Genomic DNA, 19,087 nt, shown 5'->3' with positions numbered 1-19,087 from the left:
AGATAAGGACTCATTAAATCTTTCAGAGCTTTCTGGTACAACTTACAGCACCTTGCATTATAGAAGGTGCTTATACATTTATTTTGATTTAAAATTGGATTAATAGATAATGTGTTAGAATCACCCTTAACAGAAATGTCAGGGATTTTATGGGTCAGGTTCAACTATCTAGCTGATATCTTATTCCATCTATATGTCATTTCAGACCCAAGTTATCCAACTTTTGTCCGTAAGTCTCACTGATATAAAATCATTGTCTTATAAGGTAGTGCATTCCTGTTGTGAGTTCTGTCTCTGAAAACTTGGTGAGGGTGAGTTCTCTCCCTGAGCTCACCTGGAGGCCAGTCTCAGCACTTCCTCACATCCCCAAATAGCAGGTCCAATTACACAAACCATAGTCAGTGAAGCGGATTGTACTGAATATTATCAATGGTGGTGGTTATGCAATACTGATGAGGATTTAATTAAAAATTTAATTAAACTCCTCATTAGACATCTTTGAGTTCCAAAGTCCCTTTCTAGATATTTTAGCAATGTTACCTCTCTTTTTTTTACCCTCTCTTTTAACCCCAAATTTAGTCTCTGAAATTCCTATATTTTTACAGCAATTCAGCTCAGGTTCTCAGCTAGAATAACTCTCTCTAAACCAAAGCCCTTAAGCGGGAAGAACTCATCCTCTTAGAAAGATGGCTGCGACCATCTATTCTCTCACAGGCATTGGCTGAAAACAACTGGTAAGGAGTAATTTCCCTCGTCATCTCAGGTGATCTATCGAAATATTTGTCCAACTAAACAGATCCCCCCTTTTTTTGGAAAGAGTAAGAAGGTTTGGGCAGAAGTGCATGTGTGGAGAGGGACATAGTAACTTGACTGTAAAAAATATGGTTTTCCCCATATTACACCTAATTTATGATATTAGGTGGTTGAGTGTTCTAAAAAAAGTAGTTATATTTCATTAAGTGCCTAACTAGCTCCTAAATGGCAATTAAAAATTTTTAGAACAGCTTTATCGAGCCATAATTCACATACCATAAAAATCACTCTTTTGAAGTGTACAATTCAATGAATTTTAGGATATTCTCAATCATCACCACTATCTAATTCCAAAACATAGGGGCCAGCAAATGTAGGTTTGCAGTTGAGAGTACATGAAGTAGAGGTTATTCTTGTGCTATTATTTATTAATTAGTGTATTATGATTATTATTAACCTACTTTTTCCCACACCTGTGTTTCTATTTTCTCCAAAAGAAACCCCTTACCCATTGGCAGTCACTCCCCATTGCCCCCTCTCCCTAGCCCTTGGTAACAGCTAATCTTCTCTCTCTCTCTCTCTCTCTATGGATTTGCCTATTTTGGACATTTCGTATAAATGGAATCATATAATATTTGTTACTTTGTGACTAGCTCACTTCACTTAGCAGAACGTTTTCAGGTTCTTCCATGTATCAGTACTTATTTTTTATGGCCAAATAATATTCCACTGTATAAATATACCATATTTTGTTTATTTATTCATTAGTTGATAGACGTTTATGTTGTTTCTGCTTTTTGGCTGGTATGAATAATGTTGCTATAAACATTCATGTGCGAGTCAATGTATGACAAATGTTTTTATTTCTCTTGGGTATATACCTAGGAGTGGAATTGCTAGGCCTTATGGTAACATGGTGTTTAATTTTTTGAGGAACTATTGAACAGTTTTTTAAAAATTTATTTTTCTTTTACTGATTTTAGAGGTAGGAGAAGGGAGAGAGAAAGAGAGGGAAACATCGATGTGAGAGAGAAACATTGATTGGTTGCCTCTTGCACACGCCCCTACTGGGGACCGAACTTACAACCCACGCATGTACCCTGACTAAGAATTGAACCCAGAATCTTTCAGTTTGCAGGAGAATGCCCAACCAAGTGAACCACACTGGTCAGGGCTATTAAATGGTTTTCCCAAGTAAGTGGCTGCATCATTTTACATTCCCACCAGCAACTGGGAGTGTTCCAATTTTTCCATACCCTCACCAACACTTGTAATTGCCTTTCTTTTTTATTATAGCCATCCTAGTAAGTGTGAAGTGATACCTTGATGTGCATTTCCCTGATGGCTAATGATATGGAGCATCTTTTTATGCTTATTCCTGTTTGTATATCTTCTTTGGAGAAATGTTTGTTCAAATCATTTGTGCATTTAAAATTGGGTCATATGTCTTTTTATTGTTGAGTTGTAAGAGTTCTTTTAATTTTTTTGAATACAACTCCCTTATCAGATGTACAATTTTCAAACATGTTTTTCATTCTGTAGGTCGTTCCAATAGTAATTTATGTTTAGGCAACACTTGATTTATAAAGGGACTAAAGCTTAAGTATGGATATCATCCAAACCTTTTGTTTCTCTCCTGGATTTATTCCAATTTGGAAAAAAGCATGCCCTGGCTGGTGTAGCTCAGTGGATTGAGTGTGGGCCTGTGAACCAAAGGGTCTCCAGTTCAATTCCCAGTCAGGGCACATGCCTGGGTTGCAGGCCAGGTCCCCAGTATGGAGCGTGCGAGAGGCAACCACACATTGATGTTTCTCTCCCTCTCTTTCTCCTTCCCTTCCCCTCTCTGTAAAAATAAATAAATAAAATCTTTCAAAAAGAATAAAAAAGCAGCGTCCATAGCATTCTCTAAAAAGAGTGCAGAGAAAGATGGGAGGAAAACCTACCGTGCCCAGTAGAGAGTATGTGTTCAGTTAACTGTGGAAACTGAATGCATGAGATGGATGTATTCATTGCTGGTTCCCACCACTACTCTGATGTGAGTCCCTCTGCTGGACTTTCAGAGCCATGATATCCATTTCTTGGCCTGAAGCTCTGAAGTATTGAAAAGATGTGCTTGTTTCCATGCGTATGCTGTAAGCTCTCTACACTAAGTGCACTAAAGCACAACACTTACAGGTCAAAGTTTTCGTGGTAAAAAGCAGTTTTGTGTTTTACACTTTAAGTTTGAGACTCACTGACTTAAGAGAAAGAAGCAGTTGTTTTTAATGGGCCTGGGTATTTCCATATCATTTATATTCTGGATGCTTATTTGGAGGTTCACTTTGGGATTTCACTTATATCAATACCCTTGACCTAAGAGTGGTTCCCTCAGTGAAGTTCACCGTCCCCTTGATCAAACCAGTAGCTGTGGGGAGATGGGTCTGATGCTGTGAGGGAGGAAGGCCACATCTGCCTGCCTGCCAAATTGTCTGAATCTACTCGGGAGATGTTTGGAAGGAGAGATGATCCCAGACAGGCTGTCTGCATTTCCACATCACTTACAATAGTCTATCAAGGTCATTTTGCAACTGACATATGTCATAATCCCTTGTCAACATCTTGAATGTTGACTTACAGAAAGAATCAGAATGATTAAAAAATGGGAAGAATCAAAGGAATTCTGGCTGGGACAGCGGTTGAAAGAAATTAAGGAAGGCATACGTATGAAGGAAACAAGCTGGGGAAGGGAAGAAGAACCCAGGGAAGCAGGACAGTTATTTGTAACTGGATATAAACAAGAGTCTAACCTTACACAGGCAGAGCTGGCTGGCTGGCCTGCTAGTGTTACTCAGCTCAGTTACCCATTCAGGGCACTCACTCCGATGGTTGTGGGCATCCTGTGTATGACACATGTATGGGTGCGGGTAGCAGCCAACTAGTGAAATGGGACACATACCTGTGAGCATGCACAATGGTCCCGTCAGGGAGGGGAAAAGAGAATTAAAGAGAATTAGCAGCCTTAGGGAGTTAATACGAATAAGCTTGTTGTCTCAGTCCAGGTTGAAGAAAAATATCTTAACACTAAACAGTCATCAATAATGCTTTAAGTCATCATTTTATCATATTTATGCAATGCCTTTTCTTTCCCCATGGCGCATCAGCGCAACACTCTCCCGAAGGAAAAGGTGCTTTTACAATTGACCTGAGGCTCAGAGGTGAATCAACTATTCTGGAGAGGGAGAAGGGGAAGGTCACTGTTTGGAGCTAGAAATAAATTAGGCATTAAACATGTGTACATTCCTTTAATTCCTATAAGAGCCCTTTGAGGTGGGTATTATTATTATTATATAGATTATGGAAAATTGCCCAAATCTTTTGAGCAATAATGGTAGAATAAAACCATATTTCATACTCTAGAGCCATATTCTTTTTCTACTCTACCCAATTCTTATTTGCCAATTCTAACTGATGAAGGGAGGTTCCCCAGAGGGAGGTGTGGGAGGAGTCTAAGCCCATGCCCATTCTGTCTGGGGCTGGTGGGGCAGGAGGAGTAGCATGTGATACAGAGTCCAAAGTGTCACAGCGTAAGTGATTTATGATAGGCCTCCTTTCTAAGGGACAAACAAAGACTTCTGTTATGCAATGGTCAATATTTTGAAGGAATTAAGGTAGGACTCTGCCTTTTGATACTTCTCCTTTCCCTCCCTTCTGTTGACAAGTATACCAGTGAAGGACACCAAAATATGTCACCACCAAATGCACCCCTTTGACCTAAAAATTATTTTGAGCTGAAGACAATGAAGCAGCAGAAAATGCAGGGAAAGATCTCTGTACCTTCCCCTTTTCTGCCTAAAGACAGGCTATAAATTCTCCTTACCTTGGGGATAGACTCTTATCAGCCAAGAAAGAGCACCTGTGAGGAACCTAAAGCACCTTTACTCCATGAGTTTCCTCCCACATGTTTATCTTCTCACAGATTGCTGCCCTTGGAAGCCTACAACTGCTTTCCTCTGTCCTGCCATTTCTCCTTAAATGTTTTGCTCTTTGTCAGAGATGCTGTGTAAGCCAGAGTTCTAAGTTGTGATTTTGAGTTACTTTTCATGAGGTTTCTCCCATGTGACATACACTGTACATGTTGATAAACTGTTTTGTCTTGTTCAACTGTCTTTTTGTTTAAGAGTCCCAGCTAAAAACTCAAGATGGGTAGAGGTAAAGTTTTGCCTCCTCTACATGAGCTATGGCTAATTCTCTCTCTCTCTGGTACCCTACCTGCTTTTTTTCTTTGCAAGTTCCTTTTCTCAAAATGACATCATTTCCTTGCTTGAAAGGTATGTACCAATGAAACAGGTAATATAGCAGAAATATATTTGCTGTGTGTGTGGCCAATTAGTGTAGAGCTGGCAGATTGGCGGGTTCTCAACAGGGCTCTGGGAGCTTTTGTCATCACAGACAGGTGACAGCAGGCTCATCACCACTCTCAGTGAAAGGATGAAAACACTTCACCAGATTTGTACCGCAAACCAAACTTCCTGTTTCAGCTTCTGAACGACAGAGACTGTATTCCTTAGTTTCCTGCTTTTACATCGGTGTTTAAATTTTCAGTTTCCATGACTGGGTTGATAGATTTAAATCCTTTATGTTTACATATTTAAAAGCCTTTAAATTTTGTTTTGCAAATTATAGCTACAATGTACATATTCATGTTTTTCTCTATTAGGTTTTCATATCCAGAAAAACATCAGTCGTACATTAGAGTCCTAATGAGCTCATCATTTCTGAGTGTAAAAGCTGTGGAACCTTCGGATCTGAATCTCAATGAGTCCCCAACTTACCACACCATTTCACTCTCCAGTTCCGATTGGCATCAACTCCGCGGCACCGGAACCTTGAGTTCCTGGATCTTGTTTTTCTCCAAAATCGATCCTAGAATGTAATTAAAAACATAGTTGCAGAGAGAATAGTTAAAAGATTATTCACAAGCATTTTAGTAGGAAAATCAGTGAATGAATCCCAGCATTGAAGGGGAGAGTCCCTTCTGGAACAGACCAATTCAGGGTGTGGGAAGAAGACTGGACACCGAGGTTCACCCTCTAATATCTGCAGCAGACTTGCTGTCTCTTACCTTAGCTCAGCCTCATTTCTTTACAGGCAAATCAAATGAGCTGAACTGAACTAGTGATTTTTCACAATTTATTTTAAAAGAAATATTTACTCACATGAAATTGATGCAAAGCTATGCGTACAAACAAAATCAAAAGGTTGCTATGATGGGGGAGGAGCGGAAGTTTCTTTTGTAGCTCTGGGTCTCTGGGCTGGCTGCCCACATGCTTCCTTCCTGTTCTGCCAGTTTTCTATGATTTATTCAGTCTCTCTGATTGGATAGGCAAAGTGACTTACATTGGTCCAGCTGAAATGGTATCCATCAATGTTAAACACAGGCATGATATAGAAATACAGATGATTCAACATTTTTCTCATGATTGGATCACTCCTATAAGTTAGAAGAGCCTAAAAGACAAAGGTGACAGTTTTCTTATAAATTGATTCCAAATACAGATTTAGAAAAAAAAATATGAAAATCCTTTCTCTCCATGGAAATACCAAATATGTTGGGTTAAAAAGCAACATGATAATATTAACTATATACTCTTTGACATCATACGCTTGTTTTCTTTAATGAGATGTTTGTCTCAAATTCTATATTATGAATAACATTTTAGCAAAGGTGGCAAAACACTAATCAGGCAGCCTCTTGCCCACTTTACTTTACCCTGCTTGTCCCTAGCCTGACCAGTTAGCCAATGATGGGTAAGATTCCTCAAGGGAGGGACGACCTAAGACAGGCATGGTCATGAAGAGGCACTCAGGGAAGGACTCGGGGGGCTCTAGAAAAAGGGGGAGATGGACCCTCGTCCCTTGGCTTTGACATAGCCTGAGTCCTCATTCTGTCTGCAAGAAGTCTCTTAATCTCTTGGTTGCCTTACTTCCCCTGCCTGATTTAAGCCCGAAACAATGACAGAGGGCGGTGCAGTCCTGTGCTGGAAAGGGCAGATTCCCCGGGGCGATCAGGCCTAAGAAAGAATACACAAAACCCTGTGAAACCTGCTTTGCTAAGAATGTTCTCAGTTTTCTGATAAGGGTCCAAGCATGAAATGAGTTTGTTTCCCAAAGTTTTATAGCCCTTTAGCTAACTGACTCTGACTCAGAATAAGCTCTCAGAGTTCTTTGTATGTTATTTATTGTTTGATCCTTACTTCCTGACAATGATTGATGAGCTTTACCTGTATTCCTGTGCAATTTGAACCCAATAAAAGCCCAATGAGGAAAAGCCTCCTGGCCCTTCTCCTTTGAGAGATTGGCCACCTTTCCTCCCCAAGGAGATCATTTCTTGGTAGACTTATTCTCATCTGTGGTGGACAGGGGGGCTCTTCGGGCAAAGCTCCCCCACATATAATCATTACTTTGTAAGATTCCATTCCATTGTGGACAAAACACCTAAATATATTTTGATATCTTTACATGATACACAAGCTAGTGATACATGTCACTTAATTGTCTGTCTTAGGCTTGAGAGTTAAGCCTTAGAACTTAGTGCATGGACACTCAGTTCTCTCCTGGCTTTTCTACAAAAAGCTTAGTGAACAATATAACATCTCTGTTGTCTTGTTCTTGTGACTGGGTGTTACTTCTGCTATGTCTGACCCCAGCTCTGAAGATTCTGCTCTATAGATTTTGCCTCAGTAGAAAAATATTGAATATACCAAGTCAAGTTAAGACATTTTGAAGTACCACTCCATTTTTTTAAAGTTCTTTTTCATGCACATTTGTCTACGTATAAAGTATCTTAGAAAAACACGTAGGAATTTTACAACAATGGCTGCCTCTGGGGAGCAGGACTGGGGGAGAATATATAGGAAGGAGAATTACTTTTAATTTTATACCCATTCAGATTGCAATTGAAAATAAAATAATTCTTAAATATTATGTATATACTTCCTTAGAAAATTTAATACTTAAAATTTCAGTCTTTCTTTACACTTAATTAAGCAGAATTTCTGAATCCATCGTAAGCAGCATTCTGTATTTACATGGTAAGAATTCTGCTCATAGACAGCAATCCAATATTACAAGTTATTATTAGAAACTATTACTATATTAGATAGAATAATGAAAATATAGGGATATATTTAAGAACATAAGAAAAGAGTTATTAAATATAGTTTTATTAAATATAAATATCTATGGGATCATCACAAATTGATAAACATTAATGTGATTTTCTCCTGTTCTCTGTTATTCAAGGCTCAGTAATAATTTGTTGTCCAAATAGCTTTAGTAGAATTTTCATATACATTTGAATTTCCATCAATTGTGTAATGTTTCAAACTAGAGTAATATCTGTGATATATAATCAATTATCCATATCTAGAAATTTTGTTTTTGTTTAATGAATGGAGGCTCCCCAATGCTTGGAGGAAGCCTGTTGGGGATGGCAGTGACAGATCTAAATGGTTAGTGATATTTCCCCCTTAAAGAGGATTTCCAAGCCACTTTAGAGAGGAAGACAGAAGAGATGGGAGAAAAAGGAGCTGGGGCAGCAAGGCAGAAAAGGATAGGAAAAAGTGGTAACTTATCCTACCGGCACTGGAACCTTGGCTCATTTGTCCCAGTCCAGACTGGGGAAGTCTCACTTCTCCCAAGCCTGGATTATGGGTCATGTCATCACCTAAACACCAGGCTATGCTAGAGATTTTCATGAGAATGTTCTCTTATCCTGCCTTCTCCTCCTTCAATGCAAGTGACTATTATACTTTTGTATTTAAAAGAATATTGCTAACTTCCTTTTAAAAATTACAGTAGATTTTAAGTAAATAGAGAAAGTACAGAGAAGAATATCATATCTATATGCCCACCAAACACATCTTTCCACATTTAGCAAATCTTTTGAGACATTGTAGATAAAACTAAAGCTTCCTTTTAGTCACTCCCTGATTCCATTTCCCTCCCCTCCACCAAGGTAATCACTGTCCTAAATTTTATATTATCTTTCCCATGCATGTTTTGTTTTGCTACATATGTGTGTGTGTTCATATATATATATGAACAATATTTATGTGTATGCTTTGAGAATTCATGCATCAAGATATGTCAACCTTCAGTCTGCTGCTCTCCTCAATATTGTATTTTTGACACTAAGTTGATCATTTATTTATTTTAACTAGTATTCCATTATAGGTAAACAAACAGCATATTGATCTCTTAATTTGTTAATGATCACTGAGGTTGCTTCTGATATTTCACTGTTACAGCATTGCAGTGAACATTTTTGCACATTTTTCCTAGACGTGTGAGAGTTTTTTGATGTTACATGTGTAGGAATGGATTTGCTGAATCATGGGTTTATATGCCTTCCACTTTACTATTGCTGTTCACTGTTTACTGTTGCTGTTTTCTCTCTAAATCAGAAATACCCTCATTAGCAGTGAATGAGAGTTCCCACTGCAATACAAACTTACCAACCCTTGGTATTGTTAAACTCTTAATTTAAAAAATTTAAGGGTATGAAGTCGTTTTGTTTTTTCTTCATATTTCCCTGATTAGAAATTATATTAAATAGCTTTTTATGTAATAATAGGCCATTTTAAATATAAATTGCTCACTTATATTTTTGCCCATTTTTCTATTAAACTCTTCTTATTCTTCTTATATTCTGTTATTAATTGTTAGGTTATATGCATCATGAACATCTTCCTTTCTTGAAACATTGTTTCCTGTTTTCATCATGTCCTTGTTGTACATAGATTTGTAAGTTATCACCACTAAATGTACATGTTTTCTTTAAGAACTTATCTTTGCCTGAAGATCATAAAGATATCCTGTATTTTCTTTCTTTCCTTTTAAAATATATTTTATTGATTATGCTATTACAGTTATCCCATTACCCCCCTTTATTCCTCTCCCCCCTGCACACTCTCTCCCACCCACATTCAAGAAGTTGTTTTCAAGCTTGTTTTTCAAATGTAGGCCTCAGACCTCCTAGAAATGATTCTTTATATGATGTGAGGTTGGGATTTATTAAATTAATTTATTTTTCCATTATGGAAGTCCAGTTGTGCCACTGTATTCATTTGGATGGTTTGTCTTTTCCTTAGCGAGTTAGCACGCTCTCTGTCAAGCATCAAGTTTTCATTTGTGGGAAGAATTGTCCTAATGCACTTTGGTTTACACCCAGTTGCCAAGCCGCACCACGGTTTCCACAGACTCTGTTGAGTCTGGTAGGGTGTGTCGTCCCCTGTCGTTGCACGTCAGAGCGGTCTTGGCTACTTTTTATCCCTCTCTCTTCACATTACTTTTAAAGTCACAGTTGGGCACATTAAAGATGTCCTGCCCTATCCTAGGTTGTTTATTATTTTTTTGTCATTAACAGATGTTGAATTTTAGCATATAATCTTTGTTCATGTATTAACATCATGTATTTGTTGCCATGGTCAATTTTATTAAGTAATTTTCTACTGTTTAATCATCCCTGCATGCCTGGTGTAATCCCATTTGGTTATAATATGTATTCTGACTACATTGGCTGGGTTCATGTTGCTAGTATTTACATCTACATTCCTGAGTGAGATAGGCCTATGGTTTCGTATTTTGTCCTAGTCTGGTGTTGGTTTCAGGGTTACGTCACTCTATTATTACTTGGGGAGTAAACCATGTAGGCCTAGAGCAGAAATTAATTAAATATAAAACAAAGATACAATAGGGAAGATAAATATCTCTGCTTTCTTTTTCATTGATTTTTCTTTGTTTCTTTCTTTTGTTGACTTTTTTTCTTTTCCAATTTCTTGAATTGAAAGCCTAGCTCATTAATTTGGAGACCTAATTCTTTTCTAGTATATATATTTAAAACTATACATTTCCCTTCAGTACTATATTAGCTATATTCTAGGCGTTTTGATATAGTTTTGTTTCCATTCCGTTGTAAATATTATTTTTTTCTTGATTTCTTTAAACCATGAGTTATTCATAAATATTTTATGTTAAAATATGTGAGTTTTCTTCTTAAAGTCATATTTTATAAATAATTTCTAACAACTGCATTATAGTCATTACAGTCAAATAATATGGTCTATGTGCTACAGATTCTTTGCTATTTCTTAAACCTTGCTTTGTGGACGAGCATGTAGTTAAGTTTTTCAAATGTTCCAGTTATGCTTGAAAGGAATATGTATTCTCCAATTACTAGGTATAGATTCTATATGTGTTTATTAGGTTAAGTTCATAATTACATTGTTTATATCATCTATATTCTTACTAAAATTGTTGCCTGTATGTTGTCTTACTAATCGAGTTGTGTTAAAAAATTGACATTATTAGGTTTGTCACTTTTTCTTATAATTCTGTCAAATTTTGTTCTATATATAATATATTGAGGCCATTGATATGGCCTCATTTTAAAGCTCTTCATTTCCAAATAATATATTAAGTAGGGAAGCCGTTCTCTAGTATTCCATTCTAACGTGGACTTAATTTCCAAGACTTGCCAGAATGTGTTCTTCCTCTGACAAATGAACAGGGTGTCATTGAATCGCATATGCCATACTTGTGATTTTTGTAGCTCTAGAAATTGTAGCGTTCTCCTTCCGGTCAGACAAAGCAAGAGTGATCACACTGTGATGACTATTCAGTCCTGCACAGGATGACTGAAAGACCTCCTTGCTCGAATGCTTTAAGTAATAGGACATAGATCATTTCTCTTTTATGGTTTAGGCCGAGTTTCTAGAAAAGAGATGACTATGTGACTTTCTATTTCCTATCCTTCTGACATACGTTAACCCTAAAGGGGTGCGCTTTCCTTCTAACGGGTAGGACTCTTTTTAGCAATCCATTCACACCACCCATACGCACAGAAAAGGAGACGCTTACTAAATAAGTTCCATCTGGGCTTTACACGTGTAACGTCTTGACTACTCTTATTACCTATCAGGAAGGCTTAGGTAAGTCGTGATCTTAAAGCCAGTCGCAAAACAATGCACCACACGCCTCACTGTGGCAGTCTTTAGGTACTGCACTCACCTTACTTCAATTTATTCAAAACTTCGTCACTGAAATGGATTTTTGTTTTAAAATAAAAGATATCAAAGAAAGTTTGGAGTATTATCTTCTGCTAGGAAAACGATATATTCACTACTAGGTTAAGATTTATTTGGCTGGATGTTGCTTTTTTAGAGCCCCATAACAGACTGGAATGTTGGGGCATTTTTTCTTTCTTTTTTTTTTTTTTTTTTAGGATCAGTGTTACTGACCTTTTAAAGTTAGTTTTAAAATTTTCCATTATTTTTGTTTTTTCTCTAGAGTCATTATGGAGGACCTTCAGGTCCTCCATAAAAATCACACATTATTATGTGTGATAATAATCACACATTCGGTGGAGGGGAATAAATAATAGTCACACATTTGGAGAAGAAGGCATGCTCCAGTTGAAGCTGAAGGAATGGCAGTCACCAGTCAAGGTGAAGAAGATCTTCACCTTGACTGGAGTGGAATATAATTATTTACTATGGAAAGAAGTTGTAGCATCTAAGTGGGTGCATCTGACACAAAAGAGGTATTTAAAATTTAATACTAGGAGAATCAATTAGGGCAGGAGAGTTTCCAGGGAAATTTTTAAAAGGGAACTTAATCTATGAAGGTATTTGCCATCGTGCCAGGAGGAGCTTGTTAAATACAAGATGGTAACTAGATAACAGTTTGAAGGCAAAGTGAGCAAGAGGCTCTGTGAGTGAAGGATGGAGAACTAGAAAATCACATGCTAACCTTATAGATTCTAGTCTAAAAAATTAAAAACAATTTCAAGTATAATTGACATCAAACATTATATTAGTTGCAGGCATACAGCATAATGGTTAGACATTTATATAATTTACAAAGTGATCCTACTGATAAGTCTAGTACCCACCTGATACCATACATAGTTATTACAATCTTGTTGACTATTTTCCCTATGCTGTATTTATAATACATCCCTGTGATGGTTTTGTAACTGCCAGTTTGTACGTCTTAAATCTCTTCACCTTTTTCATCCTGCCTCCCAAACCCCTCCCAGCTGGCAACCATCAGTTCGTTCCCTGTATCTATTAGTTTGTTTCTGTTTTGTTTATTCATTTATTTTATTCTTTATATTCCACAATTAAGTAAAATCATATAGTACTTGTCTTTTTCTAACTGACTTCTTTCACTTAGCATATTGCCCTCTAGGTTGATTCATGTTGTCACAAATAGTAAGATTTCATTCTTTTTTAAGGCTGAGTAATATTTCATTGTATATAAATGCCACATCTTCTTTATCCAATCGTCTATTGAAGGGCACTTAAGTTGCTTCCCTATCTTGACTATTATAAATAATGCTGCAATGAACATAGGGATGCATATATCTATTTGAATTAGTGTTTTGGATATTTTGGGGATAAATACCAGGAAATAGAATTGCTGGGTCATAATGTAGTTTTATTTTAATTTTTTGAGGGACCTCCATACTCTTTCCACAGTGGTTGCACCATCAACAGTGCAGGAGGGTTCCCTTTTCTCCACATCCTTGCCAGCACTCGTTTGTTGATTTAGTGATGAGAGCCGTTCTGACAGGTGTGAGGTGATATCTGATTGTGGTTTTAATTGTATTTCTCTGATGATTAGTGATGTTGAATGTCTTTCATATGTCTAACGGCCATCTAAACTCTAGTTGTTTTTATACTTAATTCATACTTAGAACCACCCAGAGATGACTGATAGAATAGGGCAGGTGATAATTGAAAACTTGTATCTATTCATCTGTATTTGCTAGTAAGAGATATAGATAAATATTTAAAATATTTGTGTCACCAGGAAGAATATAATATTAGAAGTACATCCACCCTACTCTTTCCCAGGTAATACTACATGACATCTGTAGAACTTATATGCTGAGATAGCTTAATAACAATGGTTGGTTGTATTTACTTAGGACCAGCAGAGTGAGGGCCAGGATGAACTTTGTGGCATTGTTAAAATCTACCATGTAAGGATCTTTCATCCACCAAAAGGAAAGTACGAGTGTGCTCATTTTGCATGGCTTTGCTTTACGCAAATTTCAGTTACCATGGTTTAGTTAAATAACTTCAGCCCTCCAACCAGTACAGTTCAAATTTCAGTTACCGTGGATTGATTTTTAGTGTACAGATCATTATGTAAATAACGGACGGGCATCAAGATCTGTGGCCAGTCATATCGCTTCTTTTAAAGTCTGTCTTTGGGCGACTGCTCACCGAGCACCTGTTACTCAGGTCACACACGGGCGAAAAAGTGTGTAGCTGTGTTGCCCCTCTGTCTCCTAAACCCATGTAGCATTTCACAAAAATGAATGACAGTGAGAAGAAATTGGTCCACAAGGATTAAAGTTCAGGAAAGAAATAAAAACTAATAATGTAGAGGTGAAATTTGAATCAAATATAAATGAAGTTATAGAAGAAAGGGATAACCACAAGAATGTTGGCACTGCCAACACTTAATATGTGCAGCCAGAGGAACTTAGTGAGGACAGACTTGCCATAAAAAATGAGAAAAGTGGCTGTGATGAAAAGTAGGAAGATGTTCTGGAAGAAATGATGCTGTCAGCGTCTCACATTAAGGAAACACATAGATATTTTACGATGGTGAAAGGGCAAAGGAAAAAAATATTGGAAGCTGGTCCACACTAAGAAAGGAGTATGGCCATTTGCCAAGGCATAAAAGGGAGGGGGGAGGAGGGGAATCTGTAAACTGTCAGCAATAAAAGAAAGATGCTCACTTCGTGTTGTAAGTTATGTAATGAGAATGCACTATCAGAATGACCTGTCATAAGTTTTTATTTTACAAAAAAATAGATCGCTTTAATGATTAGTATTTCTAATTGTTTAAATTACAGCTGAATAAATATTGGGTTTCCTAATTATTTGGTTGTTTCCCTACATATTTATAACAGAGTGAGAGAGTTTTTAATCTTTTGGCATAAATATGTAAAGGTAATAGAACAAACCCAACTTTCCCCACTGATTATTAAAATAGATTTTGAAGGCGTCAGCTTGCAGGGTCACTTTTGCAGCTCTGCACCACTGCAGAGAAGTCAAGGACTGCCTGTACAGACAGTGCCCGGGACATCCTCAAATACTGGGTAGTGGAGTACACGGAATGAAATGTATCTCAACTTAATTAAATTGCACAAACATTAATATAGACCTTGCTATGTACAAGACATTATAAATTGAATAAAAAGGGAGAAGAAACTTGGTTGGAGGATGCAGAGTATTCAAGAAAAGACTGGGGAGGGAGAAAAAGGACAGGAGAATATGGGGAGTTAAAGGTACTAAAAGACTGGCAGAAAAAAATTAAAATATTATAATTACTTGGAATGGTAGGGAAAAAAGGCAGACAATTTAGAAAACATGGGTTATTTTATATGATGAAGTGTTTTTTTATTACACAGTTAAGAACAAAGACTTAATTGCTTACTTAATTGAACTCGTTAAGTATTTGATCTGGGCTTAATAACTCAATTATTTATTCCCTGTCTTTTGGCATGTTTTATGCACACCATTTAAGTTCTCTTCTTTAAAAGGTTTATTTTATTTTTAGTGATATATTTCTTAACCAAAACTTCAATTGAGCTTTATACCTTTTTGAAGGTTTATGTTATATTTTTACCTTTAATGATCAGCAAGACATATAAGACTGAAAAAGATGATTATCTCAAAGGAGTATTCTTTGGGAAGCTTTTGGATCATAGGTCAAAGCTCCTCCCCTTTCCGGAAAGCCTTCCACGTTGGAGGGCTTCTTCTACAACTGCAGCTCCAAGTCTTCCTGAGAGCTCTGTCCTTTACACACACCCACCACAGCCTCCAAATATTATGACTAACCCAGCTCACTATCATCAGCTGGTTCCTAGAAAAGAACTCCCTTCCCTGAAAGTCTCTTATTCCTATTTTTGGCTATTTGAATTATGTGCATAGTACATCTGAATCATATGCCAGATTTTGGTACCAGGATTAGCCATCACTGGTACCCAGTGTAGATGGGTGGGGACGTGTAACGGGGGTGGTTTTCCTGTGTAATCAGACTGGGCCAGGAAGGCTGAGGTTTCACACTGTGTAACAGCAGAAGAATACTGTGGCTCACTGGGGAAACGAAGCAAGTTTTTTTTTTTTTTTTCCTGCTCTCCTTTTCCTCTTTTTTCCCCTTCTTTTTCCTTTCCTTTCCTCCTTTCTTTCTCTTCTTGTTTCTTTCTTTTTCTCCTCTTCCTCCTCCCCTACTTCCTCCTCCTCCTCCTTCTTCTTTTTGGAGGTACTGCCTTTCTGTAACAAGATCAAATTGGATCCACTTGTATGTCATATTTAAAAGTCAGGAAGAACTTTCCATTTCAGACCATTACTGCCCCAAATTGCGCATGGATCATCTTCTCACAAGCCCTTGCTTTATCTGTGGTCTACTACTGAATTAAATAGCGCACAACCATTGATTCTAAAACACCTGTAGGACTATATGCCTCAAGTATAAATGAACATAGTTTGAGAATCAAATGTATTCAGTTTTGGCTGGGTTAAAATTTTTTTAATGATCACATTTGGTCCTGTTTCATATAAAAAAATTGGAAAATTAAAAAAAAAACATGAACAAGAAAATCAAAATCACCCACAATTCTTTTAGCATTTAATGTATTTCTAATATATATGTATGTCAGACATAGATTTTACAACACTGAAATGATAATGTCCATGCTGGTTTTTATTTTATTTTTTGGACATAGCAGCATGCTATGGATAGTTTCTTATATCACTAATTACTCCTCTAAAATATTTTATGAAGTCAGGGCTATCAATCACTTTCTTTATGACTTCTCCTTTGCTTTTATGCTTGCAAATGTCTTCCCCACTTTGAAATCAAATAAATATTTCCCTGAGTTACTTTCAAAGTATTCTGTGAATAACAACTCTGGTCATATTTACCTGAGCAATATAAAATAATTGGAGGCCAAAAGTAAGTGCTATACATAACTCTGGGCCATTTAGCACCGGCCATGGTTTGAGATACTCAATTCAGGAGACTGACAATTTCAAAGTCTCAAAAGTGGACAAAGCCCCAAATTGCCTTGTTCAATTGGAGATGATCCTGAGAAATGAAGCAAATGCTATCCCATATGTATTGGCAACAAAGAATTAAGTGGCCTTTCCACAGTTAAAATTTTTTAAAAAATGGGCTGCTGCTGAAAATTACTTGGCTACCCTATATGAGGTCTGTCTGGAAAAAGTCCAATGATTGTTAATATAATGAGAATGGTTTGCACAACATCGATGTAACCTGGCAGCCAAGGAGAGTGGTCTGGAATGTGCATGCATGAGCAATGATGCTGTACTAGTCAGTGGGGGCGGTAGACACCTTTGAGTGAACATGTGTACTGTGTGGCTGTCACATTCAAAATGACTGAGTGAGTAGAGCAACAAATCTGTATCAAATTTTGTGTTAAGCTTGAACATTCTTCTATGGAGACTAGTCAGATAATTCAGAAGGCTGCAGCTATGGGCAACTGGTGATTGGCAGCTTCATCCCGACAATGTGTCTTCTCATGCATCGTGTGTCGTGCAGAGTTTTTTTGCAAAACATCAAATCATCCAGGTAACTCAGCCCCCCTGCAGCCCAGATGTGGCACCTCAAGACTTCTGGCTTTTCTCAAAACTGAAATCACCTTTGAAAGGGAAGAGATTTAGGACCATCAGTGAGGTTCAGGAAAATACGATGGGGCAGCTGATGGCGACTGGGAGAACTGTGTGAGGTCCCAAGGTGCCTACTTTGAAGGGGACTGAGGCGTCATTATCTTGTGTACAATGTTTCTTGTATCTTCTTCAATAAATGTGTCTGCTTTTCATAGTATGTGGCTGGATACTTTCTGGACAGGCCTTTTTATGTCACTATTACTACCCCTGAACTTGTGCCAGAACTTTGAAGGTGAACTATTACAATCTTCCATCCTTTCCTGTTTCTTCTTACAAGCTTAAGTAATAAAACAAGAAAAGTACTTAGAAACAGTTTTTTTTTTTTATAATGGTGGGCAAAATCACTGGAATTTATTCCTGGATGTCATCGGCCCAAATTAAGCCTATGAATCAGGTATTCACTTATTTGGCTGCTTAATGAATTTCTTTAACATCTCATCAGAGAGTAGTTCATTCTTTTGGCCCAAGAGAATGAAGTTGCAGGAGAGCACGGTTTTTCACGGTCTTGCCTCTCCCTTTTCAATATCCACAGTGTGTTAACAATGCCTGGCCTGGCACAGGGTAGGCACTTAGTGATTAGTAGTTGAGTAGACCAATCATTTAACCTGCTTAATGTAGTGTTGTGTTGGGGTCTTCCCTTTAAGCTAATGACACTGCCAACACTTCAATTGATGCTCTTCCGATTTCCATGACTTCATCGCTCTCTTGGGCATCTTGTCATCTTTGACCGATGCACACTTTCGTCCCCACATCAAGACAGTCACTAGTTCCTAAAAACCTCCTTCACAGGTGCCACCTTTTGTGTTTGTGTCTCATCTCCCCAGTAGAATTGTAAATAAAACTTGGAAACGGTTAATGTCTTGCATGTTACAGTACAGTACTCGTACCATTACAGGACTTAGCAAGCTGCTTTCACAAGAAAAGAAGTGCTCAGTAAGCACTGGGTAGGATAAATGAAGGAATGAGTAATTTTCCCTTTGGACCCTATCTATGCTTTCTTTACTTTCCATTCCTACGTCCGCTCTTCCTGTCCATGCCTAGATTCACTGTGGACTCTTCCTTATAGGGACTTGTCCGTATATCATTGCCTTTCATCTATAAGCTCTCTGACAATGACATGTGCTTTTTACTATATACCAGTGATTTTTAAAATTTTGCCTTATTGGACCAAACTCTGTCTTCCAAGGCTAACTATAATTTTTCAGTCAGTCTCATACTGCGTTAGAATCTACTCATACCAATTATAGGCTTTGTTTCACAAATCTACAACCGCACATACACCAAGTCCTCAAAATTAGTCTTTTCTCTTTTTTTGGAACACTCTTTGATCCCCTTGATCAAATTCTTACTCCACAGTCAAGGCTTAACAAGACTCACCTCCTCCACAAATCTTCGCAAACCTTGTCTTCTTCCAAAACCTCATGGTTTCTCTGGCTTTTGAATTCCTTCAGCTACTATAGTCAGTACAATTTAACCCCCCAAGATACACTGTTTCATGTGGTTATTATTGATCCCTGTGCATAAGTATTTCTCCTTAAATAGAATGCAGCCTATCTGGGTGCAGGGACCATGCATGAATTAGG

The 19,087-nt window shown here is 37.5% G+C and overlaps 1 protein-coding gene across 1 annotated transcript in view; it reads right to left on the bottom strand.

Moving 5' to 3' along the window:
• The window catches only part of CPA6 (carboxypeptidase A6), a 69,782-nt gene that overhangs the window by 31,336 nt on the left and 19,359 nt on the right, over nt 1-19,087 (bottom strand). The window contains exons 5-6 of the mRNA XM_024572248.4: nt 6,130-6,240; nt 5,565-5,655 (exon numbers count right to left, since the gene is read on the bottom strand). Of these exons, the coding sequence (XP_024428016.3) occupies nt 5,565-5,655; nt 6,130-6,240 (202 nt within the window). The remainder of the gene's footprint in view (nt 1-5,564; nt 5,656-6,129; nt 6,241-19,087) is intronic.

The sequence above is a fragment of the Desmodus rotundus genome, chromosome 8 (assembly GCF_022682495.2).
Source record: "Desmodus rotundus isolate HL8 chromosome 8, HLdesRot8A.1, whole genome shotgun sequence".
Lineage (NCBI taxonomy): Eukaryota > Metazoa > Chordata > Mammalia > Chiroptera > Phyllostomidae > Desmodus > Desmodus rotundus.
The sequence above is the reverse complement of the archived record's forward strand: the minus strand, read 5'-3'. Positions and strand labels throughout refer to the sequence as shown.